The sequence below is a fragment of the Mus caroli genome, unplaced genomic scaffold, assembly GCF_978045245.1.
Source record: "Mus caroli unplaced genomic scaffold, Mus_caroli_1 scaffold_8, whole genome shotgun sequence".
NCBI classification, from domain to species: domain Eukaryota; kingdom Metazoa; phylum Chordata; class Mammalia; order Rodentia; family Muridae; genus Mus; species Mus caroli.
Genome location: NW_028227263.1, coordinates 45,057,708 through 45,085,015, shown reverse-complemented (window position 1 = coordinate 45,085,015; position 27,308 = coordinate 45,057,708). Strand labels below are relative to the sequence as shown.

Sequence of the window (27,308 nt, the reverse complement as noted above, 5' to 3'; positions counted from 1 at the left end):
ACTGGCACCTCAGGGCCAGGGAGGTCCTGTCAGTTTGTCTTCACAGCCACTTTCTGCTCTCACCCCAGCCTTATCTCCCCACCACTCTGGACTGGAAGGTGGGCAGGAGAGGCTTAGTATTCTGATGCCTGCAATCTGCCAAGACTGGTGCTATCAGGGCTCAAAAAGCCATCAGGCCATGGTTGCTAGCTATCTCTACCTCATGGCCAGTCCCTGAAGATCCATCTCACAGAGCAATCTTTGGCTTTGCTGAGGTCCCCTCGGGCCTCCTGCCAGCCTGGGAGTATTGGTATCACAAACACCCTGAGGCTTGGGGAAGGTGGACTTGGGCAGAGGAGGTTCAGAGAGTTCATGTCTGGGGCCTCCCAAGCGCAAATCCAGCCCCCAATGCCACCTACTCATTCCCAGAGACTTCTAAAGAGTGTGGGTTCAGAGGGTGTGCGTGCAATTAGCTGACACTTCCTCCCACACCGATGGGAGGCCTGGGTATCTGAGGTCATTGCATAGGCCTGATGGGGACCTGCAGTTTTGTTTTGTTTTAGAAGACTTACTTTGTAGAACACCTTTCAGGGCCACTTTGTAGAACACCCATCATGGCTACCTGTTTGCCCCTGACTTATTTTTTATTTTTTATTTGCCAATGATTAAACCTAGGGCTCTATCACAAAGTTACAGCCTCCCTGACTATCCTGGAGCTCACTCTGTAGACCAGGCTGGCCTCGAACTCAGAAATCCACATGCCTCTGCCTCCCATGTGCCGGGATTAAAGGTGTGTGCCACCACTGCCCGGCAGCCTTTAAAAAAAATTTTTTTTTTGGTGGGGGCAAAGTCTTCCTTTGTTGCCTGTGCTGGTTTTGAACGGAATATGCAGCCCAGGGAAAGCCTTAAACTTTGGCTCCCAGTCTCCTGAGTAGCTGGGATTATAGGCCTGTGCTACCACATCCAGTTTCCTGCTTATTTTAAAAGTGGGCATGATTTACAAACATCTCAGAGCCGTGAGCACTTCAGGGGAAAAATAAAACCACACACACATCTATTTGTGAACCTGCAATGCTGAGTCTGCAGTTTTCTTTTAACACCTGTAAGAAAAGAAATCTACATGGTGAAGATAGGAGGTGACTTCTGAAGAACCAGGGAGAGAATGCAGAGGGCACAGAAGGAGCCTGGGTGGCAGAGGCTTGGTACTCTGGTTCTGGTGGGAATAGCCATTAGCGGACTCTGGCACTACTAGGTCAGTGGTAGTCACTTACTGCTCCTAATATCCAGAGGAGCACACCAAAGGCTTTCCGTGCTCGTCTCTGGCCCAGACAGTGACAAGACTGCCATGCTCATATTGGCCTGGCCCTAGCTTTCACTGGGTAGATGGGACAGGGCTCCCAGAATGGAAGAGTAGGCGGAAGAGTTAGTAGACAGGACTTACATCAGGCTACCGAGTAGAGCTCTGGGCCACTCTATTCTACAGAGGGGTGGAGGGGGCCGGTGCTCCAGTGTTCTGCAGCCCTGTGCTTTTGAGAACTAGTCTTCGCCTAGGGGAGGTGTGGGTAAATGGCTGAGAGCTAAAGAGGGGTGGGTTTGGAAGCTGCCAAATAGGGATGTAAGAGGTTGCTGGTTCAGGACCTCTCTCTGGCCAGAGTGAGGCTGAAGTGGAAATATTGCCAAATTCTAGCCAGCCTTTGAACCTTGAGCCTTTAAAGTCGGATCAACTTCTGGCTGGGTTTGCACACCCTGCTGGAAAATTGAGTTGGGTGTGTGGAGGAAGCTTGTTATGCTCTTGGTTCTTGGGGCTTGCAGGCTGTAGCCATCTCTAATTTAGTTACTGAGGGGCTGTCATCCCTATTCCTGCTAGTTAGTTTTTCAGTTGTCATGAGGGTGTGTGCCCACCCTTGAATCTCTGAAGTGTTTTGTGTGTGAACAAGCTGTTGCAGAAGCGTGTACCTGCAAGGGTGGGAGCGAAGAGTAGAGAAGAGGCTCCCAGTTAACTTCCAGAATCTCTCTTGGCACCTCAACCTTACTCTGAGAGCCCAGGCTACTTTGTTACTTCGCTATGTCGTTCCTGCTCACAGGTCCCCGGTCCTCTGATAGTCTACATCTCCCCCCGGACTTTGCCCCTTCCCCGGGACTTACGGGGGCGGGCGCTAGGACCCGGCGGGGCGGGGCGGGGCTCGGTGCTCCCGCAGTTCTTACCTCCGCAGCCTGGAAAATACCAAGCGAGGCGAGCGGAGCCCGGGAGCCCCGAGCCTAGCGGGAGGGAGGAGGGCGGAGGGGGCGCGCGGGGCGGGGGGCGCGGAGCGGGGCGGGGCCGGCGGCGGGACCCACTGCTCCTCCCCCCAGGGTCCCCGCGCGGCCCCCGGTCGCCCGGGCAGCGGAGGCAGCGGCGGCGGCGGAAGAGCTCGCACACCGGCCCCGGCGGGCCCCGGCAGAGAAGCCCGCACAGGTGAGACTCGGCCACCACGTCCCGCCCCCACCACGGCCCCGCGCGGCTTGCTGCTGAGTTAGTTGTGCGAGTCCGGCCAGCACCGCGCGGGGACTCCGTGCCAGACCCGCACTTGCGATCCCCCAGAGTCCCGCCCGGCTCTCGCGGGCTCCTGCACCCGCTACGCAGCAACCCTACTGCCGCTCCAGGGAAGTATGAGGTCGCTCCTTGTGGGAGGGTGGCCCAAGTGACTGTCCTGTGCCGGTGCACAACCGCCTGGGGCCAGTACTTGCCCTTTTCAAGCTGTCCGCTGGTCCGGGACCCCGGCTAGCCCCACCCGCGCCCCCAGCGCACTGACTCTGGTCCCCAAACCGGTCTTGCAGGTCCCAGGAAGGTGGCGTCAGCATCTGCAGCCGCGTCGACGTTGTCTGAGCCTCCGCGGAGGACCCAGGAGAGTCGGACTAGGACCAGGGCCCCGGGCCTCCCCACGCTCCCTATGGAAAAGCCAGCTGCCTCAACAGAACCCCAAGGGTCTCGGCCCGCCTTGGGCCGTGAAAGTGTCCAGGTGCCCGATGACCAGGACTTCCGCAGTTTCCGGTCAGAGTGTGAGGCTGAGGTGGGCTGGAACCTGACCTACAGCAAGGCCGGTGTGTCTGTGTGGGTGCAGGCTGTGGAGATGGATCGAACTCTGCACAAGATCAAGGTAGGATTGCCCTGTGGTACCTGCAGCCTCCACTCCTCCCGAACTGTCTCTCACAGGAGTCTCCTCGTCCATACTCAGACCAGGGACCCATAGAGGGGTGCATGTGGGCTCAGAGTCTCCTAATATAAACCAGAGGAGGTATGGTCCCCCATTACACACATGGGCCATATGACCTATCTGGATCACCGGGTTTTAACCTAGGCATGCCTGTGTGTTTAGGAGATGGGTGATGGCCAGGTACACTTAGGGGAATAGTGTCTCTCAAAGGTCTGTCTTTCAGAGTAGCTTCTGCTTGGGCCCTTAGTTTGACTCACTGGGTAGGTGAATGGCCCACTTCCTCCTTCACCGGGGGTTCTCTAGCCCGCGATGGGTCTTCTGCTCTACTTTCTGCACTCTTGGGTGCAGAAGATGAGATTCCTTCCTTCTCGATTCCTCTAGTCCTCTCTGTCCCTGCCCAGTGGCTCTATCAGGCTCTGAGCCTGCAGCAGGCCTTTAGGACTGTGGCTGGCAGCTCCTGACTGCTGTCTTGCCCTGAGCCACACTGGAGGTGCACTAGAGGAGGCAGGGTCTTAGTGTCAAGGGAAACCAGCTCAGAAGGCAGATGCCTACTCATCAGCCCCTCACTGCCATCCCCCTCCTCCCTGCCCCATGATTCTCTTCTCTCTGTCATGACAGGGTAGCTTGGAGTTTGATGGAGGCAGAGATTCTGGTCTAGGGGGCCTCAGTAGCTGTTTGTTACACGTGTGGTTTGGTTGTGAGTGCCACATTTCAGGGTGTGAACTTCCCCTTAGAGGGCTCTTGGAAGGCCATTCCCTTGCACCCTCCTGCTGCTCTAGATCTGTCACGGATGCATTCCTATTCTTAGGGTCCAGGGCACTGGACTGTCTTAACAGGGTCCCTTCTGTCTAGGACCTTTATACCAGAGCCTGAGGTGCTGGCCTTTTTCCTCTGGCCCTATGCTTTTTTTTGCCTTGCCCTAATCATTTATAGCTTTATCCATCCCCCCCCCCCCCACACACACACACAACTGGCTTGCTCTTCCTGCTGTCCCTTTGCCCTCTGTGACTGTCTCGGTCTGCCCTGGCTAACTAACTCTTTCTGGTTTCCGTGGCTACCTCCTTGCTCTGAGTCTCTTCCCGGGCTTAAAGACCCTGGGCTGGAGCTTCTTCAAGGCCTAGTGTAGGTCTGAGCCTGAGGAGCAGGGCGAGCAGGGCAGCTGGCAGTGTCAGCATGTTGCTGATTGCATGTGGGCTCCTCCCCACAGTGTCCACCAGGATAGTGGTGTTGAGGAAAGATGAACCTGGGAACCGAGTGAAAGGTGGTGGGCTGACTGAGATAGGCTGAAAGCCAGCAGTGTGCAGAAGCTGGGAAGTTTGGCTTCCCCACAGGACTGGCTCGTGTGTGTGTGTGTGTGTGTGTGTGTGTGTGTGTGTGTGTGTGTGTGTGTATGGGGGGAGTGTGTGTACTCCCACCCTTTGTCAATAGGGCGGAGCTGCCTCCTCCATCTGGCTTGGTTAATGAATAAACCCAGCCTTGCCCAGGACTGGAGTTGGCAGGTCTAGAGACCAGGTTGCCTCAAACAGACCCCTTGTGGCTAGATCAGACTTGGGAAGGGAGAATATTTGAAGAAGCTATGGTGTTAATGGGCTTCTGGGCAAGACATGTGTTCTCTTCAACACCCCGGTTCAGTGCTTTACATACTGAACAGAGGCTAAAGTATTAGACAGCCTTTTGTACAACCTGCTTTGTAACCCCCTCCTCCTACAACAGGATGCAGGCAAGGATACTAAGAACTAGAGAATGTCAGGGCTATGCATGTGGCTAAGGAGAGAGAGGGAGAGAGAGGGAGAGGGCACTTAGAGCCCTGATGGGTTAGTCTCCAAGTCTAATCTTGTCTCTAACTTTTCTACCATACTGACTTAGCTAGCCCCATTTCAGGCAGTAGAGGAGGAGGTAAGCAGAACCTAGGCCCAGGGAGGAGGCTGGCACCTTAGTTATAGGTATCACCAGTGGCCAGACTCCATGCCTGGTCCTCTCAGCACAGCAGCTAGAACTCTGGGAGATGAGCTGAGGTCTCTGAGCTGCCTGTCCCCAGATTCCAGGACTTCCAATTGCCACACAGTTAGCCTGTTTCTGATAAGCACCCTGCTTCCAGGCAAGCATTTTCTCTTGGTTTTCTGATTTAGCCTCAGGCCAGTCCTGGGGAGTCTTTGGTTTGTCTCTGTAATGTTATTAAGAAAGAAACAGACCAAAAGAAAGCCGAGCCTACAACTGAGGCAGGCGTGCAGCCCAGGTCAGTGTGCTCCAGGGTTGCTGGCCCTCTCTGATGAATTTGCATCCTTGGGCAACACTGGCCTTTAACCCTATCAATAACTCTTTGAAGAACTAAAGGACGTTATGTTCTCATCCTCTTACTCTTGTTTGATGGATGACAAAGCTGAGGCCCAGAGGGGTGAGTGACTCTTGCCAAGGTCGGACATCAGGTAGAAAACAGAGTCCCAGGGGTCATTGGGTCATTGCAGGAAACTGGGACTTTACCTCAGTTGTTTGTTGAAATTCTGGTTCCCCTCTTCCCCTTTCTAGCCCCTCTCTCCTGCACCAGGGCATGCCCTGTGCTCTCTCTCTCTCTCTCTCTCTCTCTCTCTCTCTCTCTCTCTGTGTGTGTGTGTGTGTTGGGAGCATGCCTTCTTATTTTCTTGATTGATTCCACCCTGCTCTTCTCCCGATCTCTGTGTTCAAAGGTCCCTGGAAGCCACCATGACTCTGGGCCCAGCAGACAGCTAGGACAAATAAAAGGGGCTGATGGAGGCTACCCCTACTTTTTCCCTCCCTCCTGGCCTCTGGCCTGCTCTGGCTTCAGGCCTGCACTGGGCCCTGGGTTAGTGGACAGGAGGCAGACAGTTCCTCCTGCATGTCTAGGCTCTGCACCAGAGGCAGATGCTGAGTATGAACCCCAGAGCCAAGGCAGAGGGCTGCTTAGAACCCAGACCCAGGTTTCCCAAAGCCCAGGCTTGAAGACATCTAAAATATTTTTTCAGTCATTCAACCAGGGAATCGTCTAGATCTGCATCTTTTTGCTTTGTGTGACTGAAGCACATCCCTTCTGCTCTCTGGGATGTCTGGTCACCTGCCATTGGACCTTTCTGATTTAAAGGACTTCTGAACTCAGTGGCTAAGCCAGGGCACATGGGGGAAGAGAACAGGGCAGCCCTGGCAAGCGTGCTCTGGATGACCTGTGTGCAAGTCTTCTGATGCTTACTGTATGTCTTGCTATGTAGCAGGCAGAGGATGACTCCTGGGTTCTTTCTAATGCTTTCAGAACTTGCTGGAGAGAGGAAAGGCAATTATGGGTGCATCCAGACCCACAGGGCATAGGTCTGTAAGCAGCAGGAGTGACCCAAGAAGGAACCAGGACCTATGACAAGAGCAGACTGGTGTCAGTATCGCTGAGGGCTTTGAGTTAGAACATCAGTGAGAGTTCCTGAGAGCCTCTTGCCACATGAAACTGGTTAATAGGGACTTGTCTCCTGATTCCTGGTCCTGTGGGCTTTCCCTCTCCTTTGGCGAAAGCTCTAGATATCCTCTCCTGGCCTGGACTCACTGTCTGCCTGTCCCATGCCACAGGCACTTGGCGTACAGTCTTCTCAATCTAGTGTCCTGGTCTTAATACCCATCTCATGAACACTACATTCTCCTGTGACGTATGGCTCATGCAGGGATCTCTGGGGACCTTCCTTACCTTTAGAGTCTAAGCCATCCTGGGAAAGACAAGGGTATATAGGGCCATCATCCTATGAGGTAGGACCCTTTGGTCCAATGGAGTACATGTGGAAAATGGAGGCTCAGAGCAGGGGTCCACCTGTACAAGACCAAACAGAAGTGGCTGAAGCGGATGAGAACTGAAGGCCTTGCCTCCCCCTGCCTCAATAAAAACTGTCTTCTCAGCTGGGCGTGGTGGCACACACCTTTAATCCCAGCACTATGGAGGCAGAGGCAGGCGGATTTCTGAGTTCGAGGCCAGCCTGGTCTACAAAGCGAGTTCCAGGACAGCCAGGGCTACACAGAGAAACCCTGTCTCAAAACAAACAAACAAACAAACTAACAAACAAACAAACAAACAAACAAAAAAACTGTCTTCTCTCTGCCCCTTGGCCTAGTTCTTTCAGCCCTGTGAGCCTTTCTGTCTCCAGAACCCCATGGAGATTCACCTGCTGTCTTTGGGTCTCTCTGTGCTGTGTCATTGTGAGAGGATACCTTGGAGGGAACCCAAATGGGTAAAAGTCCAGTCCTCACTGTGTGATCTGAAGGGTCACTTCACCTCTCTGGGTCTGTTTTCTTGTCTGTGATGGCAAGGCTGAGAGGTGATATGGTTTTAGGAGCTGGGGGAGTTCAGCTCCTGGTTTGGCCTTTGCTTCTCGAGGGTCAGTGAGTCCATCTCTACGGGAAGTTGCAGGGCAGGTGGTTTGTAGAGGTGATTCTAAACCTTAGGCCAGGACGGTGATGTGAGTGTACTGCAGGGCATAGGTAAGGCTGGTCAACTAAGGCTTGGTCTATGCCAGCAAGAAAGCCCCCTAGGTGAGCACTCTGAATCCAGGGATAGCTCCGAGGAGTCTACCTTGACCTGACTGACATAGGAGTCCTAGAAGAAGAGGCCTCCAGAGATGTCCTGGGGAAGAGAGTTCTAGAGAGGTTCCCAGGGCATTAATAGTGTGTACTATGGGCAAGATGCACTAAAAGGGGGGTGGGGGGAACAGTCAGCAGTGACTGGGGGTGTTGAGGAAACCTTTCTGGCTTGAGGTGCCTGTTTGAGTTGAAGAGAGAGAACACAAGGTTCAAAGTGTTAGCTGTGTGGCTCTGGGCTGCTTCTACTTCCTCCTCTGTTTGACGTGGACAGAAGTATCAGTTTGCCTGTGTTCTGTCACTTCAGTTACTCATTCAGTGAACATCACTGGATAGCCTCTCTATCTGGACCCGGGCTGGAAGTAAGGGACAGCCAGGAATTGAAGGGTTCCCAGATGAACCCAGAGTGGCCACTGAGTCAGCCAGTCCTGGAGTACAATGGTGGTGGCTTTGGGATTGAGGGGGAGTAGGAGTTTGTCAGCATTCAGAGCGCTCTGGACAGGTACAAAGAGGAGGTTAAGATGGAGGAGACAGGACAGGGCATTGGAGGAGTTGCCCTGGTTGAGAATAGGGGGTAGAAAGGGATTAGTGAGCTAGGCCAGGCCTTTGGCTTTCTGGAACTAGGGGTCTTATGGTGCCAGGGTTTTGCTATTGGGAGAGGCTGCACCTGCCTGGGCAGTGGTACTGAGTCTGTGCCAGAGTAGAGGCTGAGGCCAGTGCAGCTTGGGATCCGCCCAGAGGGATGAGGAGGGATGGGAAAATGAAGTGCAAACTGTGAGTGTGCTGAGGTAGAAGATGGTGGGATGCACGGCCCCTTGTGGCCCTTGCTGTGGCAGTGAGTGGGAGAGTCCAGGTTATGTCCCTGTCGGGGGTAGGGAAGTCTACAGTTCCTAGGCTGACTTAGTGCCCTCCACACCCAGTTCCCCAGGCTCCAGCTTTTAAACTTTAACGAGCCTCAGCTCAGTTTCCAGCCGAGAGTGTTTAAAGTTTCAGGAGATGAGAGAAAAGAGCAGTCCTGGAGACAGCTGGGTCCTCTTTCTTCCCTTGTGCCTCTGTGCCTGGCTGGACCACCTGGAGCCAGAGGCCTGGGTACCATGACCCTGGAGACTTGGCTCTCTGTGCAGGTCTGGGACCTACACTGGACCTCTCTAGAGTGTTCCCAAAGACCTGGGTGCCAGGTCGCCAACAAGCATAGATGGGGATAGAATCCAGTCACAACCCAGACCCCTTACCCGGGCAGATGATCATCCTCTAGCCACAGGAGGAGGGACAAAGCTCAGAGTAGGTGTCAGGTTGGCAGTGTTCCCAACCCTCTCATTGCTCTTTATGTCCCCTTGTAGCATGCTTGTGTTATTGAAGATGCTATAGGTCCCTATAGAGACTTAAAAACATGGGATTGGAGAGTCCCGTGCCAAATACACACACTTGTCACTTGCCATTAAATGGAGCTTGTGGCCAGTGGCTCAGGGCAGCTGGCACTGTTTTCTGAAGCTGTGTGTATGTATATATGTATGTATGTATGTATGTATGTTTTATGTGTATGTGCACATATGCATGCATATGCATATGCCATGGCTGGAGTGTGGAGATCCGAGGGCAACTTGAGAGAGTTGGTTCTCTCCTTCTGCCATGCACATCCCAGATGTTGAACGCAGGCCCTTAGTCTTGGTAGCTGGCGCCATCTCACTGGCCCTCTCTGGCGTACCACTGCCTTCCTGTCTTCCAGCCTGGGCTCCCAGAAGGCAGGCATATGCCACATCTCTAGAATCTTTCTGTCCTGGGGCAGGTATACAGTATCTGCACAGGTGGGAAGTAGGGCTAACACCTGGGCCATTTAATCTTATTAGGTTTCTGTCACAATGCTTATCAGTGCTGGCTCCCAAAGGTCCCCTCATCATTTCCTGGTCCCTGCTCTCTGTCTTTGGACCTTTCTAGATGTCCCGGGACCTAGGAATGGGTGAGAGGTGATAAGACTTGCTGTAGAGAGAGGCCTGGTAGCTAGAGGGGATCTGCATCCCCTGTGTGTCTCTAGCATGTGTGCATTCATGCATACATACATTTAATCACGGAGTCCATACATTTAAAGAGTGCATACTTATATGCCAAGCATAGTGTTCTGCAGGAATTTGGCACCAAATCACACTTATCAGACCCTGTTGTTATGAGGTTCATATCCTGTCAGGGAGCCAAGCAAAACAGAAGCAAACAGCTGAAGAAGATACCAGAGGGTGGCTCTGTTCTAAGCACAGGGTAATTTGATGGGGGTGGAGGATTCTGCATGTGGGTTTCTGTGTATGGAACTGGACTGTGGGTGGCTGTGTGCGATACAGCCTTCAGATGAGCAGACTGAGAGCCCCTCACAAGCAGGTGCAAGGTTCTCCAACCCCAAGCAGGCATCTGAGATGTTTGGGTCATTCCACACTGAATACATGTGTGTGCCAAGTGTGAGTCTCTGTGTTTCTGTGTCTGGCATTACTGTGTGTGTGAGTCACACCCCCTCACTGCAGGAGCAGAGTTGTCTCTGATCCAATTATGTCTGCTCAGCTGTCTCCTGGCAGCTCCTGCCCCCTGGTGCAGCTCTGCCTCTGCCATGGCTTCCCCTTCCTGCTGCTTCTGAAAGCCTCTGTCTGCCTCTGTCTTCTCTCTGGGTCTCGGGATATCCCTTTTCCAACCTTCTCTTCCCCCTGCCTGGTAACTGCCTGTGTCCCTGATGCTCTGCTTGGTCCTCTTCTCCCCCGCCCCACTCTCTTTCTTTCCCCCTTGTCTCAGTTGTGTATTCATTTAGCAAGCTTCCTCTTCTGCTGTCTACCGACTGCCAGCTATTGTGTTGTGGATATGGAGACAGATCAGACCTGGGCCCTCCCCTCCAGAGACTCCAGGCCTGGTGGAGAGACGGGGAAAGCCTTCACAGGAGTGCTGGGACAGAACTTGTGCTGAGACTAGTGACTGACAGACAGCCTGAAGATGGGACAGGGTGTGAGACAGGACTTCCACAGGGAGTGGTGCCTAGGCCTAGCCAGATGCTGGAGGTCTGTGAGCACCTGGATGCAGCAGATGCACACACTAGGCCTGACAGTTGGATTTTATCCTGAAGCTCGGAAAGGGAGAGGCTTCCAAGCTTGGCAGTGCTGTTGTCAGTTCCAGGGCTTAGAAACCTCCCCGGTCAGGGGACCTATTGACTGGGAACCTGGAGACTTGAGAGGGGGATATGGCTACAGAGGCCAAGCAGGGATGGGGCAGAGAGGGCTTGCCCAGAAGGAAGGCTGTGGTTCACCAGGGCTAGGGAGAAAGGAGAGGAAGGAATTGGTTCAGAGCCAAGCCTGGGTTCCAGGCACTGGAGGGAAGCAGGTACTTGGGACAGCTAACGAGTTTGTGTTGGACATGGGGAACCCAGTGGCCTGGGGGCTGGCTAGGGCTTGTTGCCCAGGAGATGACTGAGGCAGAAGTCATCTTTAGGGCTCCTCATCCACGGTGGTCCCTGATACCAGGGGAGTGTTTGTTGTTATCCGCCTCAGTGTCCAGTTGTGTCTCACATCACCAGTCCCCTGCTCTATCTCATTTTCTTCTACCTCCCCATTATACCTCTCGTTTCCAGCTCCCCCTCCCTCCTCTGTCTCCCCCTGCCCTCATGGTAAGAGCGGAAAGGCAGAAGAATTGAACAGGAGGTCAGCCTCTGCAGCCTTGCCTTCTTCATCTCTGCTCAGAGCTGAGCCTGCTGCTGAAGCTGGGGGTGGGGGTGGGGGTGTCCAGGGAAGCTGCAGGAGACCAGTGGGAGGGAGGGCACCAGTCAGAGCCCGGATGAGTCAGCCAGCCCTGGATGGAGAGCAGCAGAGAAGGGCCTGGGTGGGTCCCCACTGGAAGCTCTGTATACAGAAGACACAGCAGGACATCTCTCCTCCACCAGTCTTGGGGATGCCTGAGAAAAGTGGAGTCTCAGGAAGTTGCTGCCAGACAGACCCCTTCCCTTCAGAGGAGAAGGCTATGAGGACCAATGGCCATTTTCCAGGGAGACTAGTGAGCTGGAAGACAGGGACAGAGACTTTGTATTAGGCTGACAGATGTGTGTTCTTTATAGATGTGTGAGCCCTCCAGTAGGCTCACCCCAAGCAAAGGTGGCCCCGAGAGCCCCTCTTCATTCCTCACATACCCTATAAGCTCCAGCCTCTAGCGTGGACAGCCCTCATCTGGCTAAGTGCTAGCCCACCTGGCATTCCCTGGTTCTCTCACAGACTTAGGGACCAGGCTTCGGGGTAGACTTTGGGTTATACTGGCTCTAGGCAGGTTCCTCCGTACCCCTTTTCCAAACCGCCATTCACTAAGGGATACTGACTTCCCAGAGAGTGGGCAAAGCTGTCCAGCCACTAGCACAGAGCCTGGCACGGCAGGCTCTCCATTAACAGTTGCTGAATGGATGAATGAATGAGCAGGTTGAGTACCCAAGGGACAGCTCCATTTCCTGCCTTATCCTTGTTCACTCAGGGTGACTCAGGTTACCACATGCGGCTGCATGTGCCTTCTTCCCAAAGCCAGCAGGTTCTGGTTCCCGGCTTGTACCAGTTTCTGCCAAGGGCCTTTTCCCCCTTTCACCTGGATGCCACCTGCCCATCTGGCTTTCCTTTAGGATTTGGCTTTGCCATGTTTTCCTTTGCCTGTAGGTCCTCTTCCTTCTGTCTCTGCCCTGACCCTGCAGGGTCATCCTTGCCTGCTTCCTGCCCTGGCCCAGGAGTGAGTGGCCTAAGACCCCTCTGGTTCCTACTTCTAGCACAGTCTCTTTGGTGATCAGTGGCGTACAAGCCAGATACTGCTGAGCATTTCCAATAACTTGTGTCAGCCCACAGTGTCAGGCCTCAGCCTGGGTGAGCCTGGACTCTCAGGTCCAGGGACACGGTCTTCAAGGCTCTGGATAGAACACCTTCAACTTCAACAAGTCCTCCTCCTCCTCCTCCTCCTCCTCCTCCTCCTCCTCCTTTTTCTTCTCCTCCTCTCTCTTCTCCTTCTCCTCTTCCTCCTTCTCTTCCTCCTTACCTCCCCCACCCCCACCCCTTTCTTAGGACAGGGTTTCTCTGTGTTGCCCTGGCTGTGCTGGAACTTGCTCTGTAGACCAGGCTAGCCTCAAACTTAGAAATCCACCTGCCTCTGCCTCCTGTGCTGGGAATAAAGGCGTGCACCACCACCACCTGACCTGGACGGAACTTCTAATTAGGAGGACACCAAAATGTGTTTCTTCACAGGTCTTACTATAGCCAGGCTGACATCAAACTAATTTATTCTCCTGCATTAGTTTCCTATGCACTGGGATTACAGATGTGCAAGATGAAACAGTGGATTTAAAAAAAATTCATAAATATTATAGCAAGAGTAAGAATTCAAAAATTAAAACCTGGCACATGCCCAAAGGTTCAAGAACTAGGTATGCTGAGGCAGGAGGACCACGTAAATTCAAGAGTTTGAGGCCAGCCTGGATAAACAGCAGAAGCCTTGTGGGATAGGGTGTCAGTGGGAGAGAATGAGGGGTGGTGTATAGCTTATTTGGTACTTGGTAGAGTGCTTGCCTGACAGGCACACACATGAAGCCTTGTGTTTGGTTCTCAGAACTTTATAAACTGGGTGTAGTGGTGTAAGCCTATGATCTCTGTACTGGGGAGGTGCAGACTGGGGGTGGGAGGGCAGAAATTTTAGATGATCTTTGGCTATGTAGCAAGTCCAAGGCCAGCCTGGTCTACATGAGACTGTCTCAATTTTTTTGTTTGTTTGTTTGCTTGTTTTTAATAAAAAAAAAACAGACCAGACCAGACCAAACCAGACCCTGGTTTCCCAAAGGGGCCATTCCACACTCCTTCCAGCTCTTTTTCAAGGGTGCAGGTAATCCATGTGTCATTGACACAATGTGCAGTTTGTGTGCTGTTATGTTCATTTAAATCTTCATGGGTAGATGTTGCTCACATCACTGGAGTTATTAATTCATGAACAGTTCTGGCAGCTGCTTTCCACCAGGCCTGCTCTGGGCTCTGAGGGTTTGCCCCCCTCCCCCGTCCTGGGGGTGGGGCGGGGTGGACAACACAGCCCTTGATGGCTGCACAGTCCTCAGGGTGATGTGTCATTCTGAACGGAACTGGCCTTGCTTATGCTGTTCTCCAATGTAATTTTCTAATTACAAATTCAATAATACACTCATGAATATTGTAACAACTTTTCTTATTTTATTTTTTCCTGAGCTTAGTGTTTTTTTTTCTGAGTACTGGGGATTGAACCCTGGCCCTCATACAGGCTAGGCAAACACTCTGTCTCAGTTCTTTGTGTGTTAGGTGCACATGCATGTGTGTGCATGCACATGTATATATACAGAGGCCAGAGCAAAATCTTGGCTATCACACCTCAGGTACCATTTTCCTTGCTGCTGCTGTTGCTGCTGCTGCTCTTCTTCTTCTGTTGTTTTGGTTCTAGTGTCTCTCATGGGCTGGAACCTGACAAGTAGCCTAGGCTGGCCCATGAGCACCAGTGACCTGCCTTCCTCTATCTCTTGAAGTGCTGAGACTAGCAGTTTGGGTTACTGCCCTTTTAAAAAATTACTAAATTTTGTGTGTTTTGCCTACATGTATGTCTGTGAGTGTGCAGGTATACAGCCAGAGGTGAATATCTGGTATTGTCTTTTATTGCTCTCCAGTTGTGGTTTTTCATACAGGGCCTCATTGAGCCTGCGCCTGCTATTTTAGCTGCAGTGCTGGCCGTGAGCCCCTGGGACCCACCTGTTTTCACCATGCAATTCTGAGGTTACAGATGTCTGCTGCAGTGCTGGGCTTTGCCATGGTGCTGGTGATCTGAACCCAGGTCCTTACGCTTGCACAGCAGCCTCTTTACCGACTGAGCCTTCTCCCCAGCCCTGTCCCTGAGCTTTTTCTTTTTTATTTTGAGACAGGGTCTCATTAAGCTGTCTAGGCTGGCTTTGAACTTGCAATCTTCCTGCCTTGGCCTCTCAAGTAGCTAGGATTTCATGGCTGTGCCAACCAGGCCTGGCTTGGCAATTATTTTCTAGAATGATACAGCTAGATGTTTACTGCCACTGCATATCGTTCTTTTCCTTGGGTGGTGGGGCTGCTGAGGTCCCGATCCACGGCATTGCTCTATTTGTATCACTAAGCTATACCTAGAGCCCTGGGTAACACTCTAACCTCATCCTTATAAGGAGTTGAGTATTTCATATATTTGTGGGCATGTTCACATGCTAGTTTATGAATATAAATAGGTACCTCAATATTTTTCTGATGATGATGATGATTGGTTTTTCGAGACAGGGCTTCTCTGTGTAGCCCTGGATGTCCTAGAACTCACTCTGTAGACCAGGCTGGCCTTGAACTCAGAGATTTGCCTGCTCTGCCTCCTGACTGCTGGAATTAAAGGTGTGCATCACTACACCTTGCCAAATTATTATTTTTTTGAGACAGATATCTCATAATGTTGGCCAGGCTAGTTTTCAAAGGGTGAAAACTTTCTCCTTCTGCCTCCTAAGGAGCTGAGATTGTAGGCCCACGGTCCTAACTAGCTCATTTACTTTTGTTGACTATTAAAGATTTAAAAAAACAAGTTCCAGCTGGTCGGTGGTGGCACACGCCTTTAATCCTAGCACTTGGGAGGCAGAGGCAGGCAGAATTCTGAGTTCGAGGCCTGCCTGGACAGCCAGGGCTATATAGAGAAACCCTGTCTCGAAAAACCAAAAAAAAAAAAAAAAAAAAAAAAAGTTCCAGATCTTGCCTGGAGCTGCCTCTTGGTATTTCTGATCCACTCCAACCCCTCTACTCCTTTGTCAGAGGAATTTTCATTAAGGCAAAATTTTTTTACAAGTACCCAGTGGTCTTTCCCAGCTGTGCAGGTGTCTGAATTGAAATGGAACACTATGAGTTAGTAGCCAATATCCAGCATCCATGAGTTAGAGAAGCCTATGCCGGCACAGCCTCTCTATGAGCCCCATTCATGAAGCAGCTCTTAAGTGAGCACTTGGTCTATGTCAGGGGCCACAGAACTGCAGGCAGAAGAATGCAATGCCTACTTGAGACAGAACGATTGCCTGGAGAGGAGAGGACAAGGAGGTCTGGGGTACAGCACAGCCTGAAGAATTTAGAAACAAGACAGCAGACACGTTAGGAGAGGAGCCAGTGACGGGATGTCCTGGGAGGCGTTTGGGACAGACCTGGAGGAGTGGCTACCTCGTTTTTCATCATTACAGGACTGACAGGTGTCTCTCCTCTTCCCTCTTGCCAGCCTCTGGAGAAGGGTCTTAGGAGTTTGCATTCTGGGGACCCCAGAATCTTAAGACAAGAAGCAGGTCCTTCCTCAGATGCCCTGGGCCTGGTTTCCTGTGGAAACAGCGAAGTGTAGGGAGAGCCAGAGCAGAGCTGGCCGAGGGCCTGCTGTGGGGCTTGTGCCATCTGGGCCTCTCAGATCCCCTGCTCCTGGTCCTGCCCACATAGGGCAGGGCCTGGCTGTAGGTCATGAAAGGTGACTGAGTTGTTCTATACAGGTCTTCCTATAGCAAGAATCCACCTGTTTGTCCACTCAACCTCTCTTTTCTTTATAACCTTGCCCTATGGGGGTTATCAGGAAGACACTCCTTGGGTGTGGCCAGTAGAAGGCACATATTTGAAGGCTTTTTGTGCAAGTCTTCTCTAATCCTCATAGCACTCTCCAGGGAACAGTGATCCTCCTCTGACAGGTACTGATGCTGGGACTTAAAGCTTCTTCCTTTGCTCAAGCTCAGACCACATAGCCAGGATGCAGCAAGGAGAGATCTGTCACATGCATAGCAGTCCAGAGCTGCTAGGGAAATTGAAAGCCTGAAGGGCCCTGGCAGGGCACTGTGATAGCCTGAGGCTTCTCAGAGAGGCAGAGCCCAGGTGCTGGGTTTCAGAAAAGCATGGCCCTGCCTTTGAACTTGGGGAGGTGTGGTAAAGCAGGTCAGATGAAGAATCTGTTAGGTCTTCCTCTCTGGCCAGCCATCCCTCCAGAAGGTCATGAGCACAGCATTGTGTGGTCCTTAGCAGGCTTTGGTTGCCAGCATGCTTATTTCAGTTGGGCAACAATTCTGATGCTTTGGAGTCAGAAGTCTGTGAACTCCGGTTCTCTGCTCTGGTACTATGTGGCCTTGGTCCATCATTATACCTCTCTGGGCCCGTTTCAGCATTGTGCACTGGAAGATTATGAAGGTGCTGTGTTTTCCCACTGGGGAGGCTTAGCCCAGAAAAAGGTAAGGGAAGACCTACTAACTTCTCAACACAGAATATCTGAGCAGGTGGTCCTGTGAAGGGAGTAGCCATTAAGCAACCAATAAGACAGATATTGCCTTGTTCTATGGAAAATTGCCAGGTAAGGACAGCCATATTTTGAATGTTCACAATACTCTAGGCATATTTCATACATTATCTCATCTAGTCACAATATCCTTGGGAGCCCCAGATTTTTATGTGAGGAAACCAAGGCTTGTGTGTTAAATCTTGTGCCTGGGGATAATAGCTGGGTTATGCAGTAGAATTGCCTGCTGCAGAGTGTTCATGGGTGTTCCCTGGCAGTCCTCCTTGCTTATCCAGTTCCTTCTGCTGTGACTCTGTGGGTTTGGGGTGCTGACTTAGGGCTATGCTTGGGAGTTCTGGGTAGCCTCACACAGTCATAGTAGTCCATCATCATATCAAGATTTGGAGACAGTTCAGGAGACACTTGGTCCCTCTGGGACTCACTTGTAACATGGAAGCTGCCACATATATTCACACACGCTATATCCACACACACTATATTTACACACGCTATATCCAGACTTTGAAAGCTTTACAGCCCAGCAGGGATCCTAGCACTCTCTGCCCCTGAACTTGGCAAACATCCTCCTCCTAGACTGAGCTTCTCCAGGAAACCTGCTCCACACCGGCCCCTGAGGAGCCAGGCTGCTCTGAGCCCTACCAGGCATGTTAGGTCACCTTCCTTGTCTGGAAGTTACAGTAAGCCCAGGCTTCACATTCACCTCTGCCTCCTTAGACTCAGCACAGAGCTGGAACTGGGGGCTGCGAGTTAGGTGGTGGGATCCAGTCACACACTTTCATGGACTAGAAAAGCAAACGAGGCAGAGGGAAACGACTTCCTCAAAGCCATGTTTTATAGGTATAGGTTGGAGTTCATTCTTGAATTCTTTTGATGCTGGTAGAACCCACAGCTTTGGCCACGCCAAGCATTGGCTCTGCCAGTGAGCTTCATCCTCCTCTTGCCTGAACTTTAAAACTCTTTTTAAAATGAAATGTATTAATGCTGCAATGTGTTTACTTGTGCATGCATGTGTGATTGTGTGCAGGTACATGTGTGTGCATGTATGTGTGCGTTCCAATCATCTTATTCAGAGGCTGAAGGTGGGGAAGGGGCTGAAGATGTGACCTGGTGTCATCAGCCAGGTAGATCCATCTGGCCGCCTCCTCACTAACAGCTGGGACAGGCCTCTGCTGGGAAGGTGAGAATCCAGTTACTACTGGGAAGGGGTGGTGTGGGGCTCAGAGCAGCCTGGCTCCTCAGGGGCCAGTGTGGAGCAGGTTTCCTGGAGAAGCTCAGTCTAGGAGGGGGATGTTTGCCAAGATCAGGGGCAGAGAGTGCAGTGAGGACCAAGGCCCAGAGCCAGACAAGAACACAGTCTCCTGGCTGGCTGATCCTGTCCACCTGGCTCAAGTTTCTGTGCCATGGCATACATACTCTAATACTCAAAATGTCTCTGTTTCCAAATATGCTAGTACCAATGGATGATTTCAGGTCTGGGTCACAGAGAGTATAGGATGAGCCTGGGACATCGTACTGAGCTAGAAAGATCTTACTCAGTGAATGACAAAGACCTTGTCCCCAAGACATGAGAGCCAGCCTGAAGACTTGACTAGCTTCTCAGGATTTACCAGGCCTCTTGAAGTTTTACCACTGAAAGTAGCCAGTTCTGGAGACCACAGTTCCTGATAAACTAGGTCAGGCATCACTCTGCCATGAGCTATACATCTAAGACAAGCTGATTAAAATGAGTAATGAACAAAACAGTGATAACAGACTATATTGAACCCAATAAGAATCCAAAGAAGCCTTTCCAGCTTGGGGCCAGCAGACTGGTTCCCGCAAAGGATGGCAAGAAGAAGGGCCATCAACGATGTGGTGACTAGAGACTACATCACCAACGTTCACAACCGCATCCATAGAGTGGGCTTCATGAAGCATGCTCCTTGGGCATTCAAGGAAACCTGGAAATCCTTCATGAAGGAGATGAGGACTCCAGATGTAAGCATTGACAACAGGCTTAATAAGGCCATCTGGGCCAAGAGAATAAGGAATGTTCCGTATCACATCTGAGTGTGTTTATTCAGAAAATGTAATGAGGGTGAGGATTCACCAAACAAGCTCTACACGTTGGTAAGTTACAAGCCTGCTATCACATTCAAAACTCTACAGACGGTCAATCTAGATGAGAACTAACCTGCTGAATGTCAGATAAGGTTGCAGAACAGAAAAAAAAAAAAAAAAAAAGACAGACAGACAGAAAGAGAAAGAAATAAATTGAAAAGAAACCAAAATATATACAGTTCTGGCAAAATAGATGCAATGTATGATCAGGAATGAGTTATGTATAGTTTCAAGGCACCACCTATCCAATACTTATTCATTACAAGGGAAAATAAGAGCCTGAGAAATGGCTTGTAAGTAAAGCACTTGGAATGCAAGTGTGAAGGCCTAGGTATGGTCCCCATCACCTATGCAAATGCTGGACAGGCCTGGCAGCCCTCTGCCATCCCAGTACTATGAGACAAAGCTGGGAGATTCCTGGGACAAGTTGAACTGGTGAGCTCTTGGTTCACAGTGAATCCCGCCACATTAAACAAAGTGGAGAGTTATCAAGTAGGACATTCCATGTCAACTCCTAGCCTCTTACACACATGTGCACGTGCATGTGCATCCAAGTACAGGGGCAGAGAGTGCAGTCAGGAACAAGGCCCAAAGCCAGACAACAGCATGGTGTACTGAGTTGCTGAGCACGTTTCTGGCATGGTGTACATAGCCTAATACTCAAAAGGTCCCCAGTTCCAAACACATAAAGTTGGGGGAATAACTTCACAGTAGAGAAAGCTGGTTGATTTGTGAATGTTACTAGGCCAAGTTACAATAGTGTGTTTCCTAATAGAATGCAGGAAGGAGTATGATCAATGCTTATGTGGTATCTCCCCCTTGGAGGTGTTCTTTGAGTTCTTCCTTTCTAGCTCAGTAAGATGTCCCAGGCTCATCCTATACTTTCTGTGACTCAGACCTGAAATCATCCATTGGTACTAGCATATTTGGAACCTTTTGAGTGTTAGGCTACACATGCCATGGCACAGAAACTTGAGCCAGGTGGACAGGCTCGGCCAGCCGGTAAACTGTGATCTTGTCTGGCTCTGGGCCTTGGTCCCTACTGCCCCTGAACTTGGTAAACATCCCTCTCCTAGACTGAGCTTCTCCAGGAAACCTGCTCCACACCGGCCCCTGAGGAGCCAGGCTGCTCTGAGCCCTACCAGGCATGTTAGGTCACCTTCCTTGTCTGGAAGTTACAGTAAGCCCAGGCTTCACATTCACCTCTGCCTCCTTAGACTCAGCACAGAGCTGGAACTGGGGGCTGCGAGTTAGGTGGTGGGATCCAGTCACACACTTTCATGGACTAGAAAAGCAAACGAGGCAGAGGGAAACGACTTCCTCAAAGCCATGTTTTATAGGTATAGGTTGGAGTTCATTCTTGAATTCTTTTGATGCTGGTAGAACCCACAGCTTTGGCCACGCCAAGCATTGGCTCTGCCAGTGAGCTTCATCTTCCTCTTGCCTGAACTTTAAAGCTCTTTAAAGTGAAATGTATTAATGCTGCAGTGTGTTTACTTGTGCATGCATGTGTGATTGTGTGCAGGTACATGTGTGTGCATGTATGTGTGCGTTCCAATCATCTTATTCAGAGGCTGAAGGTGGGGAAGGGGCTGAAGATGTGACCTGGTGTCCTCAGCCAGGCAGATCCATCTCCCCATCCCCCATCCCCCACCCCCGACCCCGGCTGACAGCTGGAATTCTTCATGTCTAAACTAGGTCTTATCCCTCAAAATGTAGTTGTGACCTGGGGTACCTTCATACTTTAAAATTTTTTGTTAATACCTGGGCATGGTGGCACATATCTATAATCCCAGCACTTGTGAGGCAGGTGCTGGCGGATCTCTGAGTTTGAGGCCAGCCTGGTCTACAGAGTGAGTTCTAGGACAGCCAGGGGAAACCCGGTCTCAAAAAAACCAAAGTGGGGAGGGGAGATTATTGCTGAAGCAGTACTACAGACATTTCAGAAACTCAGAAATACAAAGGAAACTGGTCATTGCACTTCTGGCAGAGAGACGCTGTTGTCACCTGAGATTTCTGTAGCTTGAGCTTGTTCTGAGCATAGATTTTCCTCACTGCTCTTTGTCACATACTTTGGGGGAAGGGGACAGAAATTTCCACCATTTGTTTCCATACAGTTTCAGTGCATCTAAGACTCAGATCACCCTTATGTTTCTCTGGTTGTCCCCTGAATCGTCTCTTGTAAACAGGGGACCTAGTGGTGCAGGCTTGTCATCTGAGGCACTTAAGAGCTGAGTCAGGAAGATCACAAATGCAAGTCCAACCTGGGCAACTTAGTGCGATTCCATCTCAAGCGTAAGCAGCAAAAAGAGGCCCAGGGATTTAGCTCAGTCATCGAACATTTGTCTTGCAGGAAGCTTTAGATCAAATCTCTTAAGAGGAGGAGGAGGAGGAGGAAGAAGAGGAGGAGGAGGAGGAGGTGGTGGAGGAATGTCCTATTTATAGCTGCTGTGTCACAATCCAGAGTCACACTTTACAGATGGTGGTGCTCAGGCCTGGAGAGATGGCTCAGCAGTTAAAAGCACTGGCTTTTCTTTTCAGAAGACCTGAGTTCAATACCCAGCACCAGCACATGGCAGCTTACAAATGTCTGTTACTATAGTTCCAGGGGACTAAACTTTTTTTTTTTTTTTTTTTTTTTTTGTCGAGACAGGGTTTCTCTGTATAGCCCTATCTCTGTCTTGGAACTAACTTTGTAGACCAGGCTGGCCTCGAACTTAGAAATCCGCCTGCCTCTGCCTCCCGAGTGCTGGGATTAAAGGTGTGCGCCACCACGCCCGACTTGGACTAAACTCTTTGTTTTTTTTTTTTTTTTTGTTTTTTGTTTTTTTTTGTTTTTTGTTTTTTTTTTTTTTGGTTTTTCGAGACAGGGTTTCTCTGTATAGCTCTGGCTGTCCTGGAACTCACTTTGTAGACCAGGCTGGCCTCGAACTCAGAAATCCGCCTGCCTCTGCCTCCCGAGTGCTAGGATTAAAGGCGTGTGCCACCACGCCCGGCTTGGACTAAACTCTTACATAGACACACATACAGACAAAACACCAATGCACATAAAATAAAAATAAATCATAAAAAAAAGCCCATGCCTTTAACTTAAGCATTTAGGAGGTGGGGGTATGAAGGTCTCAGAGTTCTAGTTCATCCTGGTCTACAGGGCTACACAGGGAAACCCTGTCTCAAAAACAAACAAACCAAACCAACAATAACAACAACAAAAAAACAAATGGTGGCGCCCAATCCCTTCATTAGGACACCTATTTGACAAAGTGCAGCTCATGTGCATAGACTAGGCTGGTCGTTCTGCAGGGCCCAGCTCTGCTCTCATGGGGTAGCTTTGTGTTCTGTAGTTTCTGTAATCTGAAGTAGTGTGTAAGGCATAGGTGTTTCTTGTACTTAGCATCCCCAGCCAGGAGCAGCCTATTGTGTGCTTTCATTGTGCCCAGGCCTGTCCTCAGTGAGGAGGGGGGCAGTGCTTCCTCTCTTGGAGCTGAGTGTACTCACTTTCTCATGGGGAGAGAGCAGTGTGTGGGTTTCCTGTGTTGGACGAATGTCAGTTCTGGGAGAGTATTAGAGACTACACAGAAAAAACCGTTATGCTTTGCTATGGGGGTTGGGCTCTTGGGGCAGGATAGAACAGGGACATCGAATCTCACCGTTTTGAATACCAATCTTGAGAACTCTGGTTCTGTCTTTGCTTGCTTCCCAGACATGTGAGCTGGATTAAGTCACAGCCCTGCTACTTAACCAGCCAGGTGACCTTGGCTGAGCACTTAACCTCTTTGAACCTCAATTCCTTCCTTGGCTTTGTTACCTGGCCTAATCGTTTGAAGGGCTAAATAAAGTGAGATGCGCAGCTTGGCTGTCCTCTCCCCTAGATGGGAAGCTCTTTGAGGGTACAACTGAATAATGAGAAGATGTCTGAAAATAGAATCCTACCAATTCACTATCTAGCCCAGGCTGGCCCTTGAACTTGGGGTGCTCTTCTTGCCTCAGCCTCTCAAGTGCTGGTGTTACATAGCAGTTTAATCATACACACACACACACAAATGTGGCTAGGTGATAAGGTGTATTTGGGCATTTGATTTTCCATTTAATGTGCACCTATCTTAAGCTCCTTGCTGAATTAACTGTCTGCCCACTAGATGCTCCCAGCGGATAGGGAGGGCATAGACATGGTGTGCAGGAACCTGGATGATTTGCCTCAAAAGGATACAGGGCTGAGCTGAGGGGCTGACAGTCCCTTGGTACAAGAGATTTCTGGGGAGCTGAGCCAGGCTCATGATAAGAAGTGGCCCCTGTTCCTCTGTCTCCCCCCAACTCTGCGCCCCTGTGCCTATGGCCCTGACAACCCATGTCTGTCTGCAGTGCCGGATGGAATGCTGTGACGTGCCAGCTGAGACCCTCTACGATGTCCTGCACGACATAGAATACAGAAAGAAGTGGGACAGTAATGTCATTGAGACTTTCGACATCGCCCGCTTGACTGTCAACGCTGACGTAGGATATTATTCCTGTGAGCAGGCACAGAACGAGACTCCAACCCTCTCACCCTCCATCCCTACCTCTCAGCACATCTCCTCTAACTCTCCCTCCCTGTGGTCACTCCTATGCTAGGCTGATCGGGGACCTGCATGCTGAGAAGGAAAGCTGTGCTCTCCTTGGGCATGCTTACATGCTGTCCCTGACACACACAAACACATGCATATGCAGTTGTGTGCCACATGCCACATACCACAGGGACACATTTTTAAGCACATGCAATCACAGTACTGTCTGTCTTTCAAATATATTCACATACACAGACAAGTCAGAGCAATGAGGTAAGGGCTGTGTGAGTCCCTGGGGACAGGGTAGGCAGAGACATTGGGGACAAGGGTTCCTCTCTGCTTCCTGGTTTCACAGTGTGTCTGTGGTAGGGGTTGGGGGTACCTGTTGGGATGGGGAGGGCTGGCAGTTGATAGGATCCCTGTATTTTTGGCCTCCATCACACCCTTCCTAATAGGAAGATAGGCCAGCAGCCTGGCTGAATTATTCCTTGCCCTCTACAGGGAGGTGTCCCAAGCCCCTGAAGAACCGTGATGTCATCACCCTCCGCTCCTGGCTCCCCATGGGCGCTGATTACATCATTATGAACTACTCAGTGAAACACCCTGTGAGTTGGCCTGCCCTCCCCTGGGGTGTGCAGAAGGGTGATGGGCAGGGCTGGGCTGTGGCTGTCTGTCCAGTGACTTCGGGCAGGCATGGGGTCCGGTTTCCTTCCTGCACATTGAAGATAATGACTTCCCTTTGGGGCCTGTCCAGTAGCTCAGGGAAAGGGCAGTATGGGCTGGCTCTGCCGTGAGTGGGTGGGATGACCTGATGTGGGTGGAACAGCCCTTGGGATGAGTGAGGCTGGCCTATAAATGGGCTAGCAAGAACTAGAAGGCAGGTTCCTGTGGTGGGACTCACTTGAACTCCCTGGGTAGAGAGGGCAGGCAGGTGTAGTTAGCCTAGGCAAGGGTTCAGTGCCCACAAACACACATAAGCCCTGACACAGCCTGGCACTTCCCTAATGGCACAGAGAAAGCATAAGTGAGAGGGGGCAAGGATGACCTGGCCTGATTATTTTTCCTTAACCTACATTAGGTCTGGATGGGCACAGTTGTCAAGAAATGTGAACAGCTATGGGTTCGTGTGTGTGTATGTGTACCTTATAGAGACAGTCCCTCTGACCCTACCCAAGTCTCACCTCCCTGTGCCTTCCATCCCCAGAAATACCCACCTCGGAAAGACTTGGTCCGAGCTGTGTCCATCCAGACGGGCTACCTCATCCAGAGCACGGGGCCCAAGAGCTGTGTCATCACCTACCTGGCCCAAGTGGATCCCAAAGGTGAGGGCTTGACCCTGCAGTTCATCAGCAGGGGCTCCTTCCCTGTACAGGGAATGAACTGGATCTGCCAGGCTATCTGAAAGCCGTCTATTAGGAGCTGTTCAGTACTGGGGGGATCTCTATCCAAAGCTAGTGGTTTGAAAGCAATGGACCCACGAGGCGGCCAGTGCTCCTCTCGGGAGTTTGGAACTGCCTTCCTGGTGCTAGCATTCCTAGCCTGGACCTGCTCTCACTGCCGCATCTCCTTCGGCCACACCCCAGAGGCCTGAGCTTTCCAAGCTGTTCTTTCAGCTCACATCCGCGACAGACGAGCCCTCATCTCTGTTGAGGTGGTCAGCCTCCTAGACATCTTCCTCAGGATGTCTTCTGGACACCTGAGACTTGTTGTACCAGCTGTGACCTCACCATTGCCCTTCTTAGACCCACCCTTCATCAGATCCGGTAGCTTGCTTTCTGGTCCCCTTTGTTTAGAACTTGCCAGTTAGTTGGGGCCAGCTTCTCCTTGTCAGCTCCTAAATGTAGCACTTAGTCTCTCCCTCCCTCCCTCCCTTTCTTCTGACTCACCCAGGCTGGTCTTGAACTCGCCATCATCCTGACTTTGTCTCCTGCATGCTGGGGTTTCCAGGCCTGTGCTAACATACTCAGCCCCTGTTCTCACCTTTTCACCCTCTGACAGCTCCCAACCTGTCATTCTTCTGGTACTCAGCCACTTTGTTTGTCCAAACAAGCTACTAGAGGAGATAAAAACAACACTTACTTCCTCTGACTCACCTGTTTAAAATGCCACTGTGACTCTGTTGCCCTCTGAGTCCAGCCAGAGCCCCTGCCCAGGGCGGGGAAGAGGAATCTCTAGCTCCCTCATGCCCTTCCACTTCTTACCTCCATGTCCCTCCAGCCTTTATCCTCAGCTAGCTCCCTGAACCTCTGCTTCTTACTCAGTGCTCCCAGGGTCCTGGAAGTGACCTTTCCTGTGATTCCCAGAGTGAGGGCCTGCTCCCTGTTTCAGGGCCCATCCCCCTCCAGCAGAGCACCAGTCTGTGTTGAAATGTCACACACTGAATTCCTGTTGTGAGTGTCCAGACAGGTGCAGGGTGGGTGTCACAGAATGTGGAGTGAGTTGGTGACTGAACACATAAAGAAAGGATGGTTAAACCTCATTGACAGGATTGTCATTGACAGGGATACCCCGCAGCCTAGGTCAGGGCTCCCTGCTCTTTATGAGTGTTCTGTGTGTACAGAGCAGGAACTTGGAGGGAGACAGGAGGAGAGCTGGCCTATGGATTCCAGGGCGGGCTAGACTAGAGTGCTGAGCCTAAGATGTCTTAGGAGGCTCAGCAGGACAGACAGGAGAGAGGGTGAGCCCCAGGGACAGACCTAGGCTATTAGTGTGAGGAGAAGGAGGTGACAGCTTGGTAGGTCAGAATGTCACCCCACAGGTTACTTGTGGTTACCTAGGGCCCTGTGGTTTTCTTCTCTGAACTGGAGCTCAGCACACAGACAGTGGGGGCAGAGATGAGCTTGGGGGATCTGAGAAGGAATGTCAAGGGGTGGCCTCCCCACAAACTCTGAAGAGGGAGGGGGGCTGGCAGTGGGTGGGGCTGGGTGCCTAAGGGCCTCTCCCTGCCCCCACAGGCTCCTTACCCAAGTGGGTGGTGAATAAGTCATCTCAGTTCCTGGCCCCCAAGGTAAGTGGCTGTGTGCTCTGGGACATGGGGGAGGGGGGTAGCACTGAGGAGTAGGGCAGGGGCAGAGTTAACACTGGGTGATGGCTGATGAACCAGGTCTACCCATGGCCGTAGTTGGGACACTGGGGACTACTGTACACCACAGGAGGGCTCTGGAGGGGTGTGGCCCTCCAGGCACCCCTAACAATGTTCGAATGGTCTACAGGCCATGAAGAAGATGTACAAGGCCTGCATCAAGTACCCCGAGTGGAAGCAGAAACACCAGCCTCATTTCAAGCCATGGCTGCACCCGGAGCAGAGCCCATTGCCCAGCCTGGCGCTGTCAGAGTTGTCGGTGCAACACGCAGACTCACTGGAGAACATCGATGAGAGTGCGGTGACAGAGAGCCGCGAGGAGCGGGCAGGCGGTGCGGGAGGAGAGGGCAGCGACGATGACACCTCGCTCACCTGAGTGACATCTCTCTGCAAGGACCAAGACCAGACTGGGGTGGAACCCTGGGGCACTGAGCCTTCTGCACTTCCTTCCTTCCCCCACCTGCCTCTGGGGGTACCGGGCTCCTGCCCAGGTGGCTGCAGCATGGCTGGACATGGCCCCAATAAATGAACCACACAGCCCCA

General features: G+C 51.4%; 1 protein-coding gene across 2 annotated transcripts; it reads left to right on the top strand.

Annotated features, from left to right (window-relative positions):
* Positions 1-2,278: 2,278 nt before the first annotated feature.
* On the top strand, positions 2,279-27,308 carry Stard10 (StAR related lipid transfer domain containing 10). 2 transcript variants are annotated; one of them, XM_021166220.3, is made up of 7 exons: positions 2,279-2,434; positions 2,797-3,116; positions 23,502-23,649; positions 24,185-24,288; positions 24,888-25,005; positions 26,638-26,690; positions 26,896-27,308. In XM_021166220.3, exons 2-7 carry the CDS (start codon positions 2,910-2,912, stop codon positions 27,139-27,141), a joined length of 876 nt encoding a protein of 291 aa, XP_021021879.2. In that variant the 5' UTR covers positions 2,279-2,434; positions 2,797-2,909; the 3' UTR covers positions 27,142-27,308. The 2 variants fall into 2 exon arrangements, with proteins under 2 accessions (XP_021021879.2, XP_085697618.1); XM_085841492.1 differs by lacking the exon at positions 26,638-26,690 and having other exon boundaries at positions 2,332-2,434.